The sequence below is a fragment of the Paramormyrops kingsleyae genome, chromosome 11, assembly GCF_048594095.1.
Source record: "Paramormyrops kingsleyae isolate MSU_618 chromosome 11, PKINGS_0.4, whole genome shotgun sequence".
Classification (NCBI taxonomy): Eukaryota; Metazoa; Chordata; class Actinopteri; order Osteoglossiformes; family Mormyridae; genus Paramormyrops; species Paramormyrops kingsleyae.
Window position 1 is genome coordinate 13,747,412 of NC_132807.1, and position 17,509 is coordinate 13,764,920.

General features: G+C 42.7%; 1 protein-coding gene across 4 annotated transcripts; it reads left to right on the forward strand.

Moving 5' to 3' along the window:
• The first annotated feature begins 304 nt into the window (after positions 1-304).
• Positions 305-17,470, forward strand: LOC111840896 (AMP deaminase 3-like). 4 transcript variants are annotated; one of them, XM_023806236.2, is made up of 16 exons: positions 305-820; positions 1,001-1,060; positions 6,364-6,586; positions 7,061-7,238; positions 7,536-7,701; positions 8,186-8,405; positions 9,017-9,146; positions 11,534-11,728; positions 11,898-12,029; positions 12,796-12,959; positions 13,812-13,938; positions 14,186-14,349; positions 14,745-14,865; positions 15,171-15,344; positions 16,645-16,755; positions 17,061-17,470. In XM_023806236.2, exons 2-16 carry the CDS (start codon positions 1,003-1,005, stop codon positions 17,235-17,237), a joined length of 2,340 nt encoding a protein of 779 aa, XP_023662004.1. In that variant the 5' UTR covers positions 305-820; positions 1,001-1,002; the 3' UTR covers positions 17,238-17,470. The 4 variants fall into 4 exon arrangements, with proteins under 4 accessions (XP_023662004.1, XP_023662024.1, XP_023662014.1 ...); XM_023806256.2 differs by lacking the exons at positions 305-820; positions 1,001-1,060 and adding an exon at positions 2,304-2,565; XM_023806246.2 differs by lacking the exons at positions 305-820; positions 1,001-1,060 and adding an exon at positions 2,639-3,289.
• The last annotated feature ends 39 nt before the right edge of the window (positions 17,471-17,509 follow it).

Sequence of the window (17,509 nt, forward strand, 5' to 3'; positions counted from 1 at the left end):
TCTCCCTGTTCTGTACATTGCACATTTATTCAAGGATATGCATAACATAACCTACCACAGTTAGCAACGGAACCAGAGCTCAAAAACTTGTACGTCAAAACAAGACAACATCCTGAAAGACAACATTACACACAATTTACCAGAACGGGACTGGCCAGTTTTAGTCATTAAGTGCTCCAGTGATGCAGATGTTAGTGTTACTAAATTAGCAACTTTAAAGATATTAACAAATGATACGTGAGAGATTATATTTTGATATTTCCCTCGTGATTCTGGTTCGTTTTCTTGGTCCTTAGCAGCAGCGATGGAGTTAACGGTGGTATCTCGCTCACTTTGAGAGAGCTCTACAAACATTTACATTATGCCACAATACAAGCAGAAATAAGAGGGATCTCTGCAGAAGGAGGGATGGGACCGAGAGATAGGAGATCTAGAGGGGAGGAAAAGCTCCCGAAAGGCATCTTTCGTTATTGTTTGAGTGCCGCTTCAGATCTATCCGTTTGCGTTCTCTTTTACACTTGATGTAATCTGATGATGTATTTTGCAGTTTGCCGCTACTAAGCGATATAGATAGATATAGAGTAAAATAATCTCGCGTTTGTGCATTTATTACAGGTACACTGCACTTAATGTTGAATATTCTGATACAAAGATGATTGAAAAGGATTTAAAAACTTAGTTGCGCTAGTGCTGCCTTCCTGATCTTGATAAATACCTAAGTGTTTACCTTTAATATTGCAACCGGATTGGAATTGGAGTTGCTGCAGTAACTGGGGTGTAAGATCATTTTCGGGAAAACAAACATTGACAATCTAATCAGGTAATTGTTTTAATTGAATGTGTTCAATTTTGTCAATGTGGTTGATCATTTCGTTAATTAAGTGTACCTATATAACGATACATACTGATGCATACTGAACATTGTTTATCTTTGTTCTAATTATCACTCTCACGCTTACGTTTCTGTACCTTTCTCCGGCATTTCCTAACCAACTGAAAGACATGAAAAGAAGAGAGTCTGCTTCCTTTAGAAATCCGTCTGTCAGCCCCCTAGGAAAAGGTAAGCGCCTTTGCCCCGTGTTTATGTGATAACCTTTAATGTCTTATACCCCGCAAGACCATTTTAAAACAAAAACGTTTCTCTTCCACGAAGAATATTTCTTGTTGCAGTTAGTATGTTGTATAATAGTCACAGCAAAAATGGACCCATCTACTAGTTTCAACTGCATGTGTTTCCATCTTCATGTAGTTTGGTGTTTAAGAAGCCGGTTGAATCACACCAGTAAAGGTGACATGATATGACCTCTTACGACTGGTGACAGTGGGCTGGGGGTGGCTAAGCGTACGACCGGAGAATTCACAAGTTTAACCGTTTGCTATCTTTTCCACGCAAGAACGTGAGGGGCGGTAAAAAGTGTATAGTTTATTTTTGGAAATTAACCAACCCCTCCGGCCCAGACCGAGGGCTGGGAACTACCTAGCATAAGGAAGCAGATGTCACAGGATTTACCTAAATATAATCCAAAGCACTTGTTCGGCAGTAGTTAAAATGCGTTGATGTTCAGTTTTTGTATACCCTGACAATTTATACTGTGAAATTGATCATTGACATCTTTTGCACGTTGTTAAGGAATAAGGCGGCTATTATGATGTGTCTAAAATTGGCAGTAAAATGTTTCAATTTATATTACATATAACCTGTTTTCTCTTAAGGTATAATGAGCTTTACTTTGCCCATCGCTAAAGAGAACTTCATTAATGTGACATTAACACCACAGGTTCAAAGCAGTGAACTGACTGTTCTGATTTCTAGATTATAGTTTTCCTCTTTGACTGACAGACACACTAGAGCCCATGTCCTCTGAAGGTGTCTGACATTATAACTACTGTTTGCATGGCTCGAAATAGCATGAATGATCCACTCCAGGACAGTAAATAACAAAAAATGGAGTTTTACATACAGTTTCCAAAAAACATTAACTAAATGGTTAATTGAAATCACTTGAACTAAGCAGTACATTAGGAAACTCATATTGTACCATTGTAGCCTTTTCTGTATTGAAAATGTGTTTGTATTGAATTGTGATTTATGCAAATTGGCGAGTTACGCCATTCTTTATGAATGTCAAACGGATAACAGGAAGGCAGTCAGCTTTGGTGATATAAACTTCCTTTTCAGTGCATTGATTCAGGAAGGGGTATGGCTTTCCATAGTAGGTCGTCATATGCGATTAGTCGATCACAGAAAATGTTATTGGCTGACCTCAACAAAGCAGGTAAAAATAGCCCCCACAGACTGCCTGAGTAAACATTGTTGGCATTGTTTTAGGCTGCCTGCAACTTGTGCCCGAGCACAGATCGGTCCGATGGACAGGTAGGTATGCTCCGAGACGGAGTCGGGTTACTTCCAGGGAATCTGGAGCTGGTGCAGTTGTTGCACAGGGATCAGAACAGAGCTTAGACGTTGAGCGCAACAACAAAAAAACTAACAAACAAGAAAGCGAGCCGGCAGATCCTCCGACCTCTGCGACTCCACTGCAGACGGCTGAAGTCCAGACTGATCAGGTAAATGGGAGAAAACTGTCATTTCAGCTCCAAGCTTTTGCCATTGTCATATTGCCACTTGCAGTGGTGGCTGAGTACAGTTACATGTGCTGCCGGGCAGCCCTGTGAGTGTCATTACTCAGACGGAGGTGAAGTTAGCGGTAAATTAGATGTTTTACAGAATAGCCACTTTTATGTTGACAGACGGGCAGCCGCAGGGCGGGCCAGGATTAGTCAAAGGATTATTTATTTTGAGCTGTAACATTAGGTGCTGTATTATGCCACGTCAAGGTCAGAGCTGAGATTGAGCGCTCTGGAAAGCACGGAAGAAGGCTCAGCCTGTCGGTGGCCACATGATCCGGCTCGGAGAAAACAGAGCCCGCTCACAGAGGGCAGCTCCGGGGCTCTGCCAGTGGCATTGCAGCTGCTTGCCATTTGGTGTTCAGCACTGGGCGCTCCTCTGGCAGTGACTGGGGGTGACACGGGGGCTCCCGCTGGCTGTATCGACAGCCAATTGTTGCATACCTCATGGATTAGTGGCCCTGTCGACGCACTGCCGTTGGCTTCTTAAAATAGAGACGGAGGGACACTCAAGGAAGTAAAAACGCATCCAACCGTGGCAGGAGCCTCATAGTTTCAGAGGAGCGATCAGGAGTCACCCCCCTAAAGGTACACCCTGGACAGAGACTCACATCGGGCTAGAGAGAACTGCACAGGCCAGGCATGGCGTTGACCAGTTCTGAAGGTAAGGGGGGGGACTGCCTTTTTACAGCTGCTACTGCTGGGTCCTGAGCAAAGTGACCAGCTGGGGTTTATGCATGGGATGTGAGTATCCAGCATGCTGAGGAAAATAAGTGTCAAGAGAAGGGGAACTGGAGGGACTGGATCTGTTCCCTGGCCACGGAAAAGCGTGATGAAGTGTAAGTTCTTGAGAGACACTGTGGTGGTCTTCCTTTGAAATTCAGGCAACCAGTAGTTTGCCTGTTTTCACTTAAATATGGCGATACAGGGGATGAGTCAGCGGTTCAGTGTGGCTGAATGAGTGCTGTGAGTGAGACGTGTAGCAGGGTCTGCTAAGGAGCTACGGCTAAATCATTTATGCGAACCCATTACTGAATCAATACCGATTTATGAAACCGGGCCCCATTTCAAAAAGAAAAAGCGGGCACTTCTCTTTTAAGTGCCTTTATAAGCTTAACCATTCATCCACTGTAGCCAAGGAGGAACGGATATGGAGCGCGTACGGCAGCATAGACACGTGCGGTCATGTGTTGAGGGGTCCTGTCAGGATCGTGGTCCTTCTAGAACAACCATGATATTCTCAGAAAGGGCAGGGCTTCTGTCTGATGATGCAAAGATGGCTGAGAGCGCTGGAGAGGCTCAGATTCCATGTCAACAGGGAAAGTCAATATAGTGCTGGCGGCCACTGGGACACTCGATCTCACCACTCAGACGCAGTTTACAGGACAACTTGCACACAGCTGCAGCAACATGATGCAAACTACCACAGTGACCTACTCCACAGACAGTAGGAAGTCATATGCAACTTTCCCTTAGTAACTACAGCCACTGCATTGTGAGAACAACAAAGCATAAACTGTAGGTATCCCTTGTTTTGGATTAAGTCCCACTCTTCTTGAAACATTGCATTTCCTACTGGTGTCCTTTAGCTAGTATATATTTCCCGATATTAGAAAGAGAGGGTTTTGAATGTGGGACTCTACTGGAAGTGCTGTGAACGAACTTCAGTCGAAAGATTATGACCGAACTAAAGACTTTTAAAACTTCTGACAGTTTTCCCCCCAAGCACTCAACAACAGCATGTGGCATCAAGGTCTTCAGAAAAATAATGAGAAGCACGAGCACAGTCATAATGCTGTGCAATGGAGTCACTGATGCATCCAGAAGAAAGCCCAGAGGACCCCTGTCCTGTATTCTGCAAAGGTGATTGTGTTTTGCCACAGACCTCACGCCATCATCTCAGTGGTCTACATAGTGATACGATAAAGGTGTTTAGGTGCAGTTATTTTCCCTTGCCTTTTGAAACATTACTGCAAAAAATGTATGTGGGACTTTGAATATGTTGAATATGCTTCTCATCCTCTTCCTCTTTTGGATCCAGTGATTTACAAATGTTCACTCCAGTTATAATTTAGCATCTGTAGCATGGATGCCCATGCTACAGTTATAGAGCAGGGCAATAAGTCCCCGTCACTGCAGACCGAGGAGCAACTTTAACTGTATGAGTTATATGGCTTTGCTAATCCAGTGCAGAATGTAACATGATGATGTTGTGATTGCTGGAGTTTCACAGCGTTAGATGAGGCAACAATCACTTGAGAACATGCTTATGATGGTAATTTAAGAAACAGGATTGCAAAATGGACATGCTGTTATTGCTTTTGACCTACGTCTGTATTTACTGTTACTAGAATAACGTGTTTCCTTCCCTTGCAGTAATGCTTATTAATGGAGATGGGTCTAAAATTATAGGTGACGTTTATATCGAACCATCCAACTGAGAGAAATGCTTATCTGGTGCATAGTCAGGGTGAATCTATCACCTATCACAGGAAGTACAAGGCACACTCTTTATGGGACGTCAGTCTAGTACAGTGCACATACATACTTGCAATCAGTCACCAAAAGCAATTTGGAAACACGAATTAGTGCAAAGAATATCTTTAGACAGGGCTCCAGATGATGCCTAAAATGGTCACCAGTGAACCCACATTTTATCTTTTGTGACTTGGTTTCCATGCCTGTCGCCAATGATTACTATCCCACTCAAGCGAAGAAGAAAACAGGTGTTTTAATTCTATGATGAATCTCCTGCATCTGCCTGTTTTGCTACTATCATGTAATTAAACCAGGAACATATACAGAAAAGCAGTGAGTCAGCTGGTTAAGGAAATTGTGAAAACGAAACCTAAGTAAATTCATTTCAGGAATTTGTTTCAGTGTAGTATGCGCAGTGTTTTTTCATCAAGAAGTATAATTTCTGTAATGTTAATAACAGCATTGAATTAGGTATTTTCTGTTTGTTATATTTAAATTGACTCCAAATGCCTGGAGTTGTGAAGCCACCGTCTATCTTAACAGTAAGAGCTGTATGTGATTTTCATATGTAACTTCATAAAAACATGTTCAATGAAGAGCTGTAAAGCTGGTGTGTTTCCGGGTTGGTATAAATAACAAGGTATGCTAGCTGAAATGCAGCTGCGGCTTGGAAGCGTGAGGCAAAGATGCAGATGGAAAGGTGTCCTTGAATTGGATATGTTCAGACAGCACCAGTCCAAGCCTATGTGGCCCCCCGGGAGAGCATCACTGCCGGTGCCCCCCGTCACAGCAAAGTAAAATGGGCTGGCATGTCACCCATAGGATTGACCAGCCCTGTGTTCAGAAATATCTATACTGTTGTCGTTGTGTGTGTCAAGGTGAATGAGAACAAAAGTGTCATATTCTGGGCTTTTGCTTGTTGTTCGATGATAGGGCTTTACTTCCTGTCTGGATGTAACTCTAGTATTTTCTACTCCATGCTCATACTACATCTACATGCAGTATAATTTATGAAATTTTTAGTTATATTTGGTTATGTAATGCTTGATATTCACACACTGCTTCACTGTTCTGTATGCTTATTATTAATCTTAGTTCTAAATATCATATTATGTTCTAAGAATGTATTGGTAATTAATAAGATCTCATTACTAAGGAAAGTGGTTTCATTCCAAGTGCCTCTGTCTTATGCTTGTGCTCATGTAAGACGCATAACTATGTTTCAGTTGTCAGTGAAGTTCCTGTGTCATATTTCTGCAGACATGCCGCGGCAATTCCCCAAGATTTCTCTGAGTGAGGTAGATGAGGAGGTACGGCTCTTAGCCGAGAAGGTGTATGCCTCAGCGCTGAAGGAGGAGGACACCAAGGATGCCCTGTCCATGTTCTCAGTCCCTGAAGACTGCCCCATCGGCCTACAGCAAGCCAAGGACTACGAGCTGTTGAAGGAAATTGCTGAGCAGCAATCAGAAGAGAGCGCCAAAAGGTGGGCTTTCTGCTGCCCGATGTCTGCTACAGCCAAAGCATGACCATCTGAAAAAGGCTTCAAAGGAGACTTAAAATATGCATCACTACCAGAGATGCTCTTTATTCTATTAGTGAAGAGCAATTAGGGTCAGGAAGATCATCTATCCATTCATTTTACATAACTGCTTATCACAGCAATCCCAGGAATCACAGGGGAAGAGAACTGGTGCATCCTCTGCAGCTGGGCATTCAAGTCCAGGGCACATACACACTCAGTCTTTCACCAAGAATCCAACCTAAAGTCTTAAACATGTGAGAAGAGCCTTCAGGCTAGGTTACATTCCTCTTAAACACAAGTGGTACACAAAAAAATATTTACGAATGTTGTACAGGAAGACCTGAAGTACAGACCAGGCTATCTATTGGTTTGACTAGCACAAATCGAATTGTTTAGCAAGGTTAAGGTTTACCTGGGATTTCATCATGTTCCCAGGAAGAAGAGTTTCAAGTTGATCCGGTCACAGTCAATGTCCCTTCAGATCCCAGTCAGTACAGACTGGACCTTTTCCATGGTATCTCCTCTGCTTTCTCCTGCCTCGACGTGCCCTTCTCTTCCTGACAACATCCCAGAATTCCAGAGGGTTACCATCAGTGGCGATTACTGTGCTGGCGTAAGACACCATAAATGTGCAGCTATCTGTTATTTTGATGGTTTTCAACATTGTAGCCTTTGCTGGAATGAACAGCTGTCAGTCATCACCTGTCATCCAAAGCAAGGCCATTTAGCTACAGGACAGCATTAGGAGTTGGGAGAATTAGGCTCCCTTGTGAAGGATTCAGAAAATAAGAAGAACTTAATTTACTTACATGAGATGTTGAATAAGGCAACATGTAGAGGGAGGAACTCCTTTTTGTCTCTAGAATGGATTATAAAAATGTTTCTTAGGTAACAGCCTTTCTGTCCCTAGATCACGGTTGAGGACTACGAGCAGGCAGCCAAGAGCTTGCTGAAGGCCCTATTCATTCGGGAGAAATACGCAAAGCTTGCCTATCACCAGTTTCCCAGGACCACCACTCAGTTCCTCCGAAGTGCTGAAAATGAGAAGTGGAGAGAAGAAGATGAAGTCCTACCAGGTAGAGTAGCTGCGTAGATTTGACTGGTCTTCAGCTGGAAAATGCTGAGATGCTGGATGACGGCAAACGGACTCCAGAAAATTACAGGAAACCCATAAAATTATATATTTGGCACAAATGTTTTTGAAAACGATTAGTTAGGAATCAGTAGTCTTGGCACATAACTTTGGTTCCACATCTGAGTGTTAATAAGTATGAACTTTTAACTCCCACCCCATTCCCTCATCCTCAGTAAAATTTAATTCCCCTTAAATCTGGAATAAATCAGTTGTATCTGAGTTTAATAGTATTGCACCATTTGAATACCATCTCCCAGTGATTCATAGCTCAGTTCAGTGAATGGTAAGAATGAGCAGGTAAACGTTACTTTAGAGTGCAGCTCTTGAGCGAGCTCATGTGTGGACTTCACTGTCACTAATAATGAATTCTACTATAATACACAAAAAAGTGATTTTTTTATTGATTGACTATGATGTTGATGTAGACATCTGCCCTTGCCCTGAGGAGGGGGAGGACCCGTACAGCATGGTGGACATCCCAGAGAATTTAAATTACGAGCTGAAGATGAAAGATGGCATCATCAATGTTTACGACAGTGCTGAGACCCTGAAGTTGCAGCGGGCCCACAGCCTCCCCTATCCTGACCTGGAGACCTTCGCCATTGACCTCAGCCATGTCCTGGCCATGATCGCTGATGGACCCACGTGAGGGCATCCCCCATACCCACCCCCTCTATGAGACACATTATATTTCACTTATTGACTTATAGCAGTGTTTCCCAGTCCGATCCTTGCTTTGCTCCCTCCCAGCTCCCTGCCAGACAGTCCACATTATTGCTCACTCTCAGCTCCCAGTATAAGCAAAAACATGGACTTGCTGGTCCTCTAGGACCGGATTGGTAAACACTGACATATAGTACATCTACGTTAACCACAGCTACACATCACATAGCATTCCCTTCCTGTGGTTTATTTATTCTTGGCCTGTAGAACTTCCGTTAGTTTAGTGTTTCCCAAACCCCATCCTACAGACCCCCAAACATTCCATGAGCTTTTAAATATTTCACCCAGTACACTGGATTCAACTAATTATGAGGTAATTATAATTACTTAATTAGTTTAACTGGATTAACTGGATGAAACAGAAGAAATACATGGAATGACATGGGATGGGTGCCTGTGATTATTGTTTACCAGTCAAGAGTTCTGATTGGGAACATAACATAACATCAAACTAACTAACCGAAACTAAGCTGGTTTTAGTAATTTCTTGTTGTGGAAGTGCAAACTACCATAAATTACACTTATCATTGCAGGAAGACATACTGCCACAGACGCCTTAACTTCCTGGCATCCAAGTTCTACTTGCATGAGATGCTGAATGAGATGGCGGAGCTCAAAGAGCTGAAGGGGGTCCCTCACCGAGACTTCTATAATGTCAGGAAGGTAGGCACCTGTGCCTCTAATCCACTCCGATATTAATTCAGAAATTCACATCAAAAATTTATATCAAAACATACATTTGTCCTTTGTCCGTGTCTCGATTTTACTGTCTTATGTCTTTATACAGTGGGCACCTCTGACTAGAGATGTACTAAAAACACTACAACAAAAGAACATTAAGATAATGTTAATAAATGGCAGGATAAATGGCGAGATGTGGAAAATATTGCAGTTTATAACTGGTCCAATGAAACCAACCAAAATTATACATTTATTTAATAAATAAACAAATTCACCAAAAACTGTTTCTTAATTATTGGCACCCCTGGTTTAGTACTTGGTGCAACCACTTCTGGCAAAGATAACAACATGGAGTCTTTTTCTGTACTGTGTGACAAAGGTAAGGCACACATTGGGAGGAATTTCGGACCATTCGTCTATGCAGCTCCTTTCAAGATCAGTCAGATTATTGGGTTTGTGGTTGTCAACTGCCCTCTTCAGTTTCGTTGTCCCATGTCCATTTCTGCATGGATTTTAAAGGGCTTTGGGTCACTGTATTGCTGGAACATCCAGCTTCAGCTTTGTGAGCTTTTTGGCAGAGGGAACCAAATCATCAGCCAAAATCGCCTGATACGGGGTGGAATCCATTAAGTCACTGGTCTTAACCTGGTGCCCCTGGACCTCTAGATGTAAAACAACCCCAAAACATCAGTGATCTACCACCATATATTACAGTGGCTATGAGCTACCTTTCCTTCGATGCATCTCCGTTTTTTATATCAAACAAGCCGATACTGATCTGACCAAAACATCCATCTGACCACCAAAAAATGGCAGTAGGTCATCTTGGGGTCACCATGGGCTTTCAAAAAGCACCACCAGATACCACCTCCATTACTGCTGACTCTTTGCAAGGAATGTAAGAAGAGAGTGTTTTCTGACCCCAAGACACAGAAACAAGCACCTGCAGTTTTTCAAAGGTCACTGGACGAAGATGCAAAAAATGGCAGTAGGTCATCTTGGGGTCACCATGGGCTTTCAAAAAGCACCACCAGATACCACCTCCATTACTGCTGACTCTTTGCAAGGAATGTAAGAAGAGAGTGTTTTCTGACCCCAAGACACAGAAACAAGCACCTGCAGTTTTTCAAAGGTCACTGGACGAAGATGCAAAAAATGGCAGTAGGTCATCTTGGGGTCACCATGGGCTTTCAAAAAGCACCACCAGATACCACCTCCATTACTGCTGACTCTTTGCAAGGAATGTAAGAAGAGAGTGTTTTCTGACCCCAAGACACAGAAACAAGCACCTGCAGTTTTTCAAAGGTCACTGGACGAAGATGCTGTTTTCTTTTGGTGCTGGATGATAAATGGATTTTGCCTGCATGCTACCTCATTGTTATACCTTAGTGGAACAGGAAGTGATGCGATAAATAAAGGTCAGGTCAGGTCAGGTTGCTGAGCATGCACTGCTACAGCGCGTTGCCGCACCCACACCATGACTAGACACCTCACGATCCCGCATGGTAACCCCCCAGGCAGACACGTGGTCCAGTCCCACCCTCCAGAAATAGCTGTTTATCTGCTGCAGCCAGGTGTTATGTGGGCGTCCCCTTGGCCTGGTCCAGCCACATGGGTCCTCAGCAATGAGGATCCTGCGAGCCAGATCACCCTCAGGGAAACGCGCCACATGGCTGCAGTGCTGTAACTGACACTCCCTCACAATGCAGGTAATGTGCCTCATTCGGGACTCCTCTAGCAACTGCTCATTCAACACAAAGTCAAACCAGCAGTACCCAAGGATTCTCTGAAGAGACACTTTATTGAATTTCATTCCTGGTTCAAATTTTGTAGATTTTATTTAGAGGTGCCATTAATTATGAATCCTTTAATTTGATTAAATTAATAAATCATTTTGATTGAGTCAATGGAACATTAATAAATTATGATATTTTTTGCATCATGGCATTTCCAATTTATAATGTTATCATTTATTTTTTACAGTAATATTTAGTGCATTTCCAGTCAGGGCTGCCAATTATTCCGAAGCCCACTGTATGGCATACATATTTATGTTCTACTTATTGCTTTTTTTTTGCACTGTGACCAGTGAGGAATGATATTTAATTTAATTTCAGTGCCCCATGCATCACAGAGCTGAGATAACAGTAAAGATACTTTGCCTTGACTTTGATCAATGGAACCATTTGAGCAACAAATCAATATATTCAGAGGCTGCTTGGAGTTCACAGTTCACATATTAGCAAAAAATTGGATAAAAGTATAATGCAGTATTCAGCATGATTTATTAGCATGATTCTCTTTTTCGTGTGTTTTTCCACATTTCCAGTATGTCTGAGTTGAACTCCTGGTGTCTCTTGGCTACTCAGGTTGACACACACATCCATGCAGCAGCCTGCATGAACCAGAAGCATCTGCTGCAGTTCATCCAGAATACCTACAAGATGGAGGCAGACCGAGTGGTACAGCAAAAGGGGGGGAAGAAGATGACCCTCAAGGAGGTCTTTGATAATCTGAACATGGACCCTTATGATCTCACTGTGGACTCCTTGGACGTGCATGCTGTAAGCATATCAAGTATTGTGTGGAATGTGTTGAATGACACGTTTAGGTTAACTAAAGTAACCTTTGTTACCTTGCCATAATAATGGCATTCCATTAAATATTTTCAAGGACGCCTGTAATCATTTGCATTAGAGGTATCTGCAGCTCAGTTTTTCTCTCACTTTTTAGGGCAGACAGACATTTCATCGGTTTGATAAGTTCAATTCCAAATATAACCCAGTGGGGGCCAGTGAACTCAGAGAGATCTACTTGAAAACTGACAATCACATCCAAGGGGAGTACTTTGCACGTCTTATTAAGGTAAGAAAGGATTAGTAGTTTAATTCAGTAAAAATATTGCAAGTTTATTCATTGTATAATCAAAATCTTTAGTTTATTTATTTGTTTACAAAAACATACACCACATTAGAAAAAACTGTAGTTTTAAGTATAACTTTTATTTCGGATAGCAATAAATTGAAACCCAAATTATAGTTCTAAAAAAGCTGTTCTGAGTTAAAAAGTTCATTGACAAGCAGTCTCATCAGGTGCTTTTTAAATAGCAACACCTTTCCAATAACATAAAACACCAAACATTTATGTTTAGTATCCCTCCGGGAGACAATAACTATAATAGCCACTTATAGCCGAATGGCAAGAACAGAATTGAGTCAGTCAAAAAAATGACACTTAATAAGAAGAAAATGTCTGTGTGGAAGATATGTGTAGATATGATAAGCGTTGCTTGTCAACAGAGCGTTGTTATGAAACCAATAAATTTGAAACATTTTTACAGAATTAAGCAAGCGTGCCAAGACTTTCTCTGAGCACTGTATGTGACGTGCATCATCTGTCAGGGGTTTTAATGGGATGAAGAAGATGCAAAAGTCACTAAACTAAATATCCTGGCATATACATCAAATTAGCCATGTTGTTTATAACTTGCTCTTCCGATATTGCATGTTTGCAGATACTCTAAACCAAACCCACTAGCTTTATGGATGTTATCATAAAATTGTGTTACCCACAGAATGAACGTGCTGGAGGTAAGAATTTGCTCAGTGCTTCCTGACCCTGTCTTTGGTAGGAAGTGGCTCACGACTTGCAGGAGAGTAAATACCAGTACGCAGAACCACGGCTTTCCATCTACGGCCGGGCCCCGGAGGAGTGGGAGAACCTGTCCAAGTGGTTCATTCAGCACCGGGTGCATTCACCCAGCATGAAGTGGGTTATCCAGGTGCCCAGGATTTAGTAAGTGCTGCAGCACCCGAATAACTATACATTCTGGTCCACTCTCTGAGATTATTTATACTCCATTAATTATTTCATGCCATTATGGAAAGCACTTACAATTTTATACATTTACACAGCATATTTCACTAGAGCAATTCAAGTGAAATACTTTGCTGAAGGGCATTGTGGCACCTACAAACCGCCACATTTGGGTTACGCGTTCTTAAGTAATAGGCGACCTACTGCCAACTTTTTATTTTGTCATTGGCCTGGAACAGCCTGAGGTGATGATCAGAATATTATGTAAACATTTAGCAGCAGTTATTCTAGAAAGAATTTACAAGTTAATTGAAGGGACACCTTTGGTAGACTTATGCTTAACTTGGCTCAAAAGTTATCTGACGCTGATTCGCACCCTTGAATTCTGATCCAACCTGAAGCTTTGATATCCTCTTTCCCCCTTGCTATATTGTTGATTTATTAAATATATTTTTTTCATATTCATCATTTAATACCGCAGCTAGTTTCACATTTCGTCTCACACATCTGTCATTTCTTTACACACAGTTGGTTTGTCTCTTATTAATATTAATATTGTGTTATGTGAGATATGTATATTATGTATATCTTTATGCTGTTTTCTGTTTCATGAAAGAATCAGCAGTTATTTAACATTGTAGCATACCAATTATTACATATATTTTATTTCAAGTTAGTCTGTATCACTGAGATTTATGAATAATTACTTAGGAGGTAAGTCAATAGTGAACAAAGCTGCCATTTATTCAGCTGGAACATGAACTGGCTTTCCATTGGTTACCATTCAGTACTTGGGAATAATCACCTGAAAACCAATGTTTTCTCTTTCAGTGATATTTTCAAGTCCCGAAAGTTAATATCTAACTTTGCAAAGATGCTGGAAAATGTCTTCCTCCCTCTTTTTGAAGCCACCATTAACCCTCAAAAGCACAAAGAGCTGCATGTCTTCTTGAAATATGTGAGTATAAGTCACTCAACCCTGCTTCCTGATTTCATAGATACGAAGGGTATGAAATAACCATTCTGGCTCAGAACTGGTTAAATGGACAGTTGATAAAGTGACGCTCTTCTCAGTAGCATTTTTGCTGCATGTTATATGGTAAACATTCAGAGGGGTTAACCAGAGAAGATTAGCTTTTTGTATGAACCCTCCCTGCCAGTCTTCTGAGCCCTTTCCTTCTGAGGACTGACTCATCCTTGCACAGGTGACAGGTTTTGACAGTGTAGATGACGAGTCCAAGCACAGTGACCACATGTTCTCCTACAAAAGCCCCAAACCCGAAGAGTGGACCACAGACAGCAACCCACCTTATAGTTACTACCTCTTCTACATGTACGCCAACATCATGGTGCTCAACAACCTCCGGAAGTAAGTGTTTGTTTGATGACCTCTTTCCAGCCGAGCTCAGGGGATCTGTGCCTAATAGAAAACATGTAGGTTATCTTCTTTTTTTTTTTTAAAACCTGTCGCATTAAATTTAAATGCATTAATACTATTTATAAATGGGTTTTTAATAGTCTTGAATGTGTCAGGATTCTAGTCCTATAGCCTCAGAACTCATAAACTTGTTTACAGTAACTGTTCTCTCAATAAAGTGCAGCAAATCTGTTGGCTCCATTGTTTCCTCAAATCATAGGCTAAGCAGGAAGTACATAATTCTTCAATTCACCATAAAGGCTTCACCATGTAAAACGTCCTTGCTCTTAATTATGTGATGAAGTTGTTCATTATGTTAAAGTTCTCATTCTCTGGATACCTTGTAGGGAGCGAGGCCTCAACACCTTCCAGTTCCGTCCGCACTGCGGTGAGGCCGGCTCCATCACTCACCTGGTCTCGGCCTTCCTGACCTCTGATAACATATCCCACGGCCTCAACCTGAAGAAGGTGGGCTGCTGCCTCACAGAGCTGATGCCTACAGCCGATGTCTTCTTTTCGTGCCTCTTCTCCAAACAGCTCTGCTGTCTCAAATTGCTCTGCAGACAGCTATTTAAGCTGGGAATTTTGCAATGTCCTAAGAATAGTATCCTAGCTTCAGAGGTACTAAACGCATTACTGGTAGGACAAACAAACAAGTACCTCTCATAGGTGTGATATTGACAGCAGACAGAACTACTGACGTCATCACTCGTGTGGTGGGGGTCAGGAGGCTCGTAAAACTGACAGTGTTTGGCGTGTCCCTCTGCCTCCAGAGCCCCGTGCTGCAGTATCTGTACTACCTGGCCCAGGTGCCTATTGCCATGTCCCCGCTCAGCAACAACAGCCTTTTCCTGGAGTACTCCAAGAACCCGCTGAGGGAGTTCCTGCACAAGGGGCTGTGCGTGTCCCTGTCTACTGATGACCCCATGCAGTTCCACTACACCAAGGTGAGAGACTGTCAGATGGTGGAAGACAGGAAGACCAGGACAATGCTACTGTATGTGAACCCCAAAGTCTCAACAGTACATATACAGTGTAACACTGCTCACAGAAAGTCTTGGGACGCTTGCTTAATTCAGTAAAAATATTGCAGATTTATTGGTTTCGTAACGAAAGTCCATTGATAAGCAACGTTTAACATCCTCACATACCTTCTGCACAGACATTTTTTATGTGTCATATTTTTTTGGTTGACTCATTCAGTTCTGTTCTTGTCATTTTACAATAAATTGCTATAGTAGTTATTGGCTCCAAAAGGGAAACTAAACACAAATGTTTGGTGTTTTATGTTATTGCAAAGATGTTACCTAATAAGACAATGAAGTTCTAAACCCAGAACAGCTCATTTAGAACTATAATTTGGGTTTCAATTTATTAGTACAGTGGTACCTCAGTTCTCGAACTCATTAGAACTCCAATTTCTTAAAAGTTGAACCAACCAATTCGAAAAAATAATTACCTAGAACTCGATCTGAATCTCAGAAGTCAAACCGTGAACGCTGACCTAAGATAACTTGTAGGCGTGGGGAAATGAGTCACACGGCACGTCTCTCAGCGGAAACAAAGGGTAACGCTTCAGTCTCAGCCTCGCATTCACTGTGCTTAATTCAGTAAAAATGTAGCACATATACACAGTTGTGCTTTATTTCATAGACATATAAGGAATTGATCATTTTAGTCCCTGCACTTGTAAAAAAAATAATACATAAACAAGGTGGATCCGTTGAGGTGTGAGGGTTTGTGTTAAAGTCGCGTGGCGTGGAGACGGAGTGTGAGGGTTTGTGTTAAAGTCGTGTGGCGTGGAGACGGGGTGTGAGGGTTTGTGTTAAAGTCGCGTGGTGGGGAGACGGGGTGTGAGGGTTTGTGTTAAAGTCGCGTGGTGGGGAGACGGGGTGTGAGGGTTTGTGTTAAAGTCGCGCGGCGGGGAGACGGGGTGTGAGGGTTTGTGTTAAAGTCGCATGGCGGGGAGACGGGGTGTGAGGGTTTGTGTTAAAGTCGCGTGGCGTGGAGACAGGGTGTGAGGGTTTGTGTTAAAGTCGCGTGGCGTGGAGACGGGGTGTGAGGGTTTGTGTTAAAGTCGCGTGGCGTGGAGACGGGGTGTGAGGGTTTGTGTTAAAGTCGCGTGGCGGGGAGACGGGGTGTGAGGGTTTGTGTTAAAGTCGCGTGGCGTGGAGACGGGGTGTGAGGGTTTGTGTTAAAGTCGCGTGGCGTGGAGACGGGGTGTGACTGTGCACTGGCACCTTGCAGGAGGCGCTGATGGAGGAATATGCCATAGCAGCGCAACTGTGGAAGCTCAGCACATGTGACGTCTGCGAGATTGCCAGGAACAGCGTGCTGCAGAGCGGCCTCTCGCACCAGGTGGGTGGGCAGGGGGGCAGTATGTCTCCTTGCCCCATCTGCATTTGGATCATGTTACTAGTGTGACTGCAAGCTAATCACAGCATGGACTAAATTGCAGACTCATCGCTCAACCTCAGGCCCTGTCATTCGAGACAGGAGCTACACCTCAGTGTTGCCCACATGAGTTGTGTTTTTGTATATTCCCCTAGAGATAAGGTCAGCCACACACTGCCATGGCCCAGAGGACGCCTACCTGTGGATGTGATCAAGCATGGTGTTATAAGGCCTGATCTAAAATGATATGTCCGTGACCCTCTTGGCAGGAGAAGAAGCACTTCCTGGGAGTGAACTACCTGAAGAACGGGCCGGAGGGGAACGATATCCGGCGGACCAACGTGGCACAAATCCGCATGGCCTACAGGCACGAGACCCTGTGCAATGAGCTCAGCTTCCTGGTAGATGCCGTCAAATCGGCGGCGATTGTCGCACAGTCACAGTAACTACAGCTTGTCACAAGCAGACTGCTGCCTTGTGTGATGAGGCCAGATTATTCAGTAGTTGCTCACATCCGCTTTGATTGCCGTGCTAAGCCAAATAGACAGAAATGCAGCCTCTGCTTGAACATTAGAAATGCAACTAAATGCACAAATGCATGCACACTGTATATTGTACATATAAGGCATCATGATGGTCATTTATTTTCAACTCTTTGATTCAACATTTTATCCATTTTTGTACAATATCATCCTTAAAAAGGGGATGTGGGCTTTAT

Excerpts from the sequence above, each read along its gene's own strand:
- LOC111840896 (XM_023806236.2), top strand. The coding sequence starts at position 1,003 with ATGAAAAGAAGAGAGTCTGCTTCCTTTAGAAATCCGTCTGTCAGCCCC. Across the intron at positions 7,239-7,535 it reads GTGGCGATTACTGTGCTGGC|ATCACGGTTGAGGACTACGA; the intron begins GTAAGACACCAT and ends TTCTGTCCCTAG. Across the intron at positions 14,350-14,744 it reads GTGCTCAACAACCTCCGGAA|GGAGCGAGGCCTCAACACCT; the intron begins GTAAGTGTTTGT and ends GATACCTTGTAG.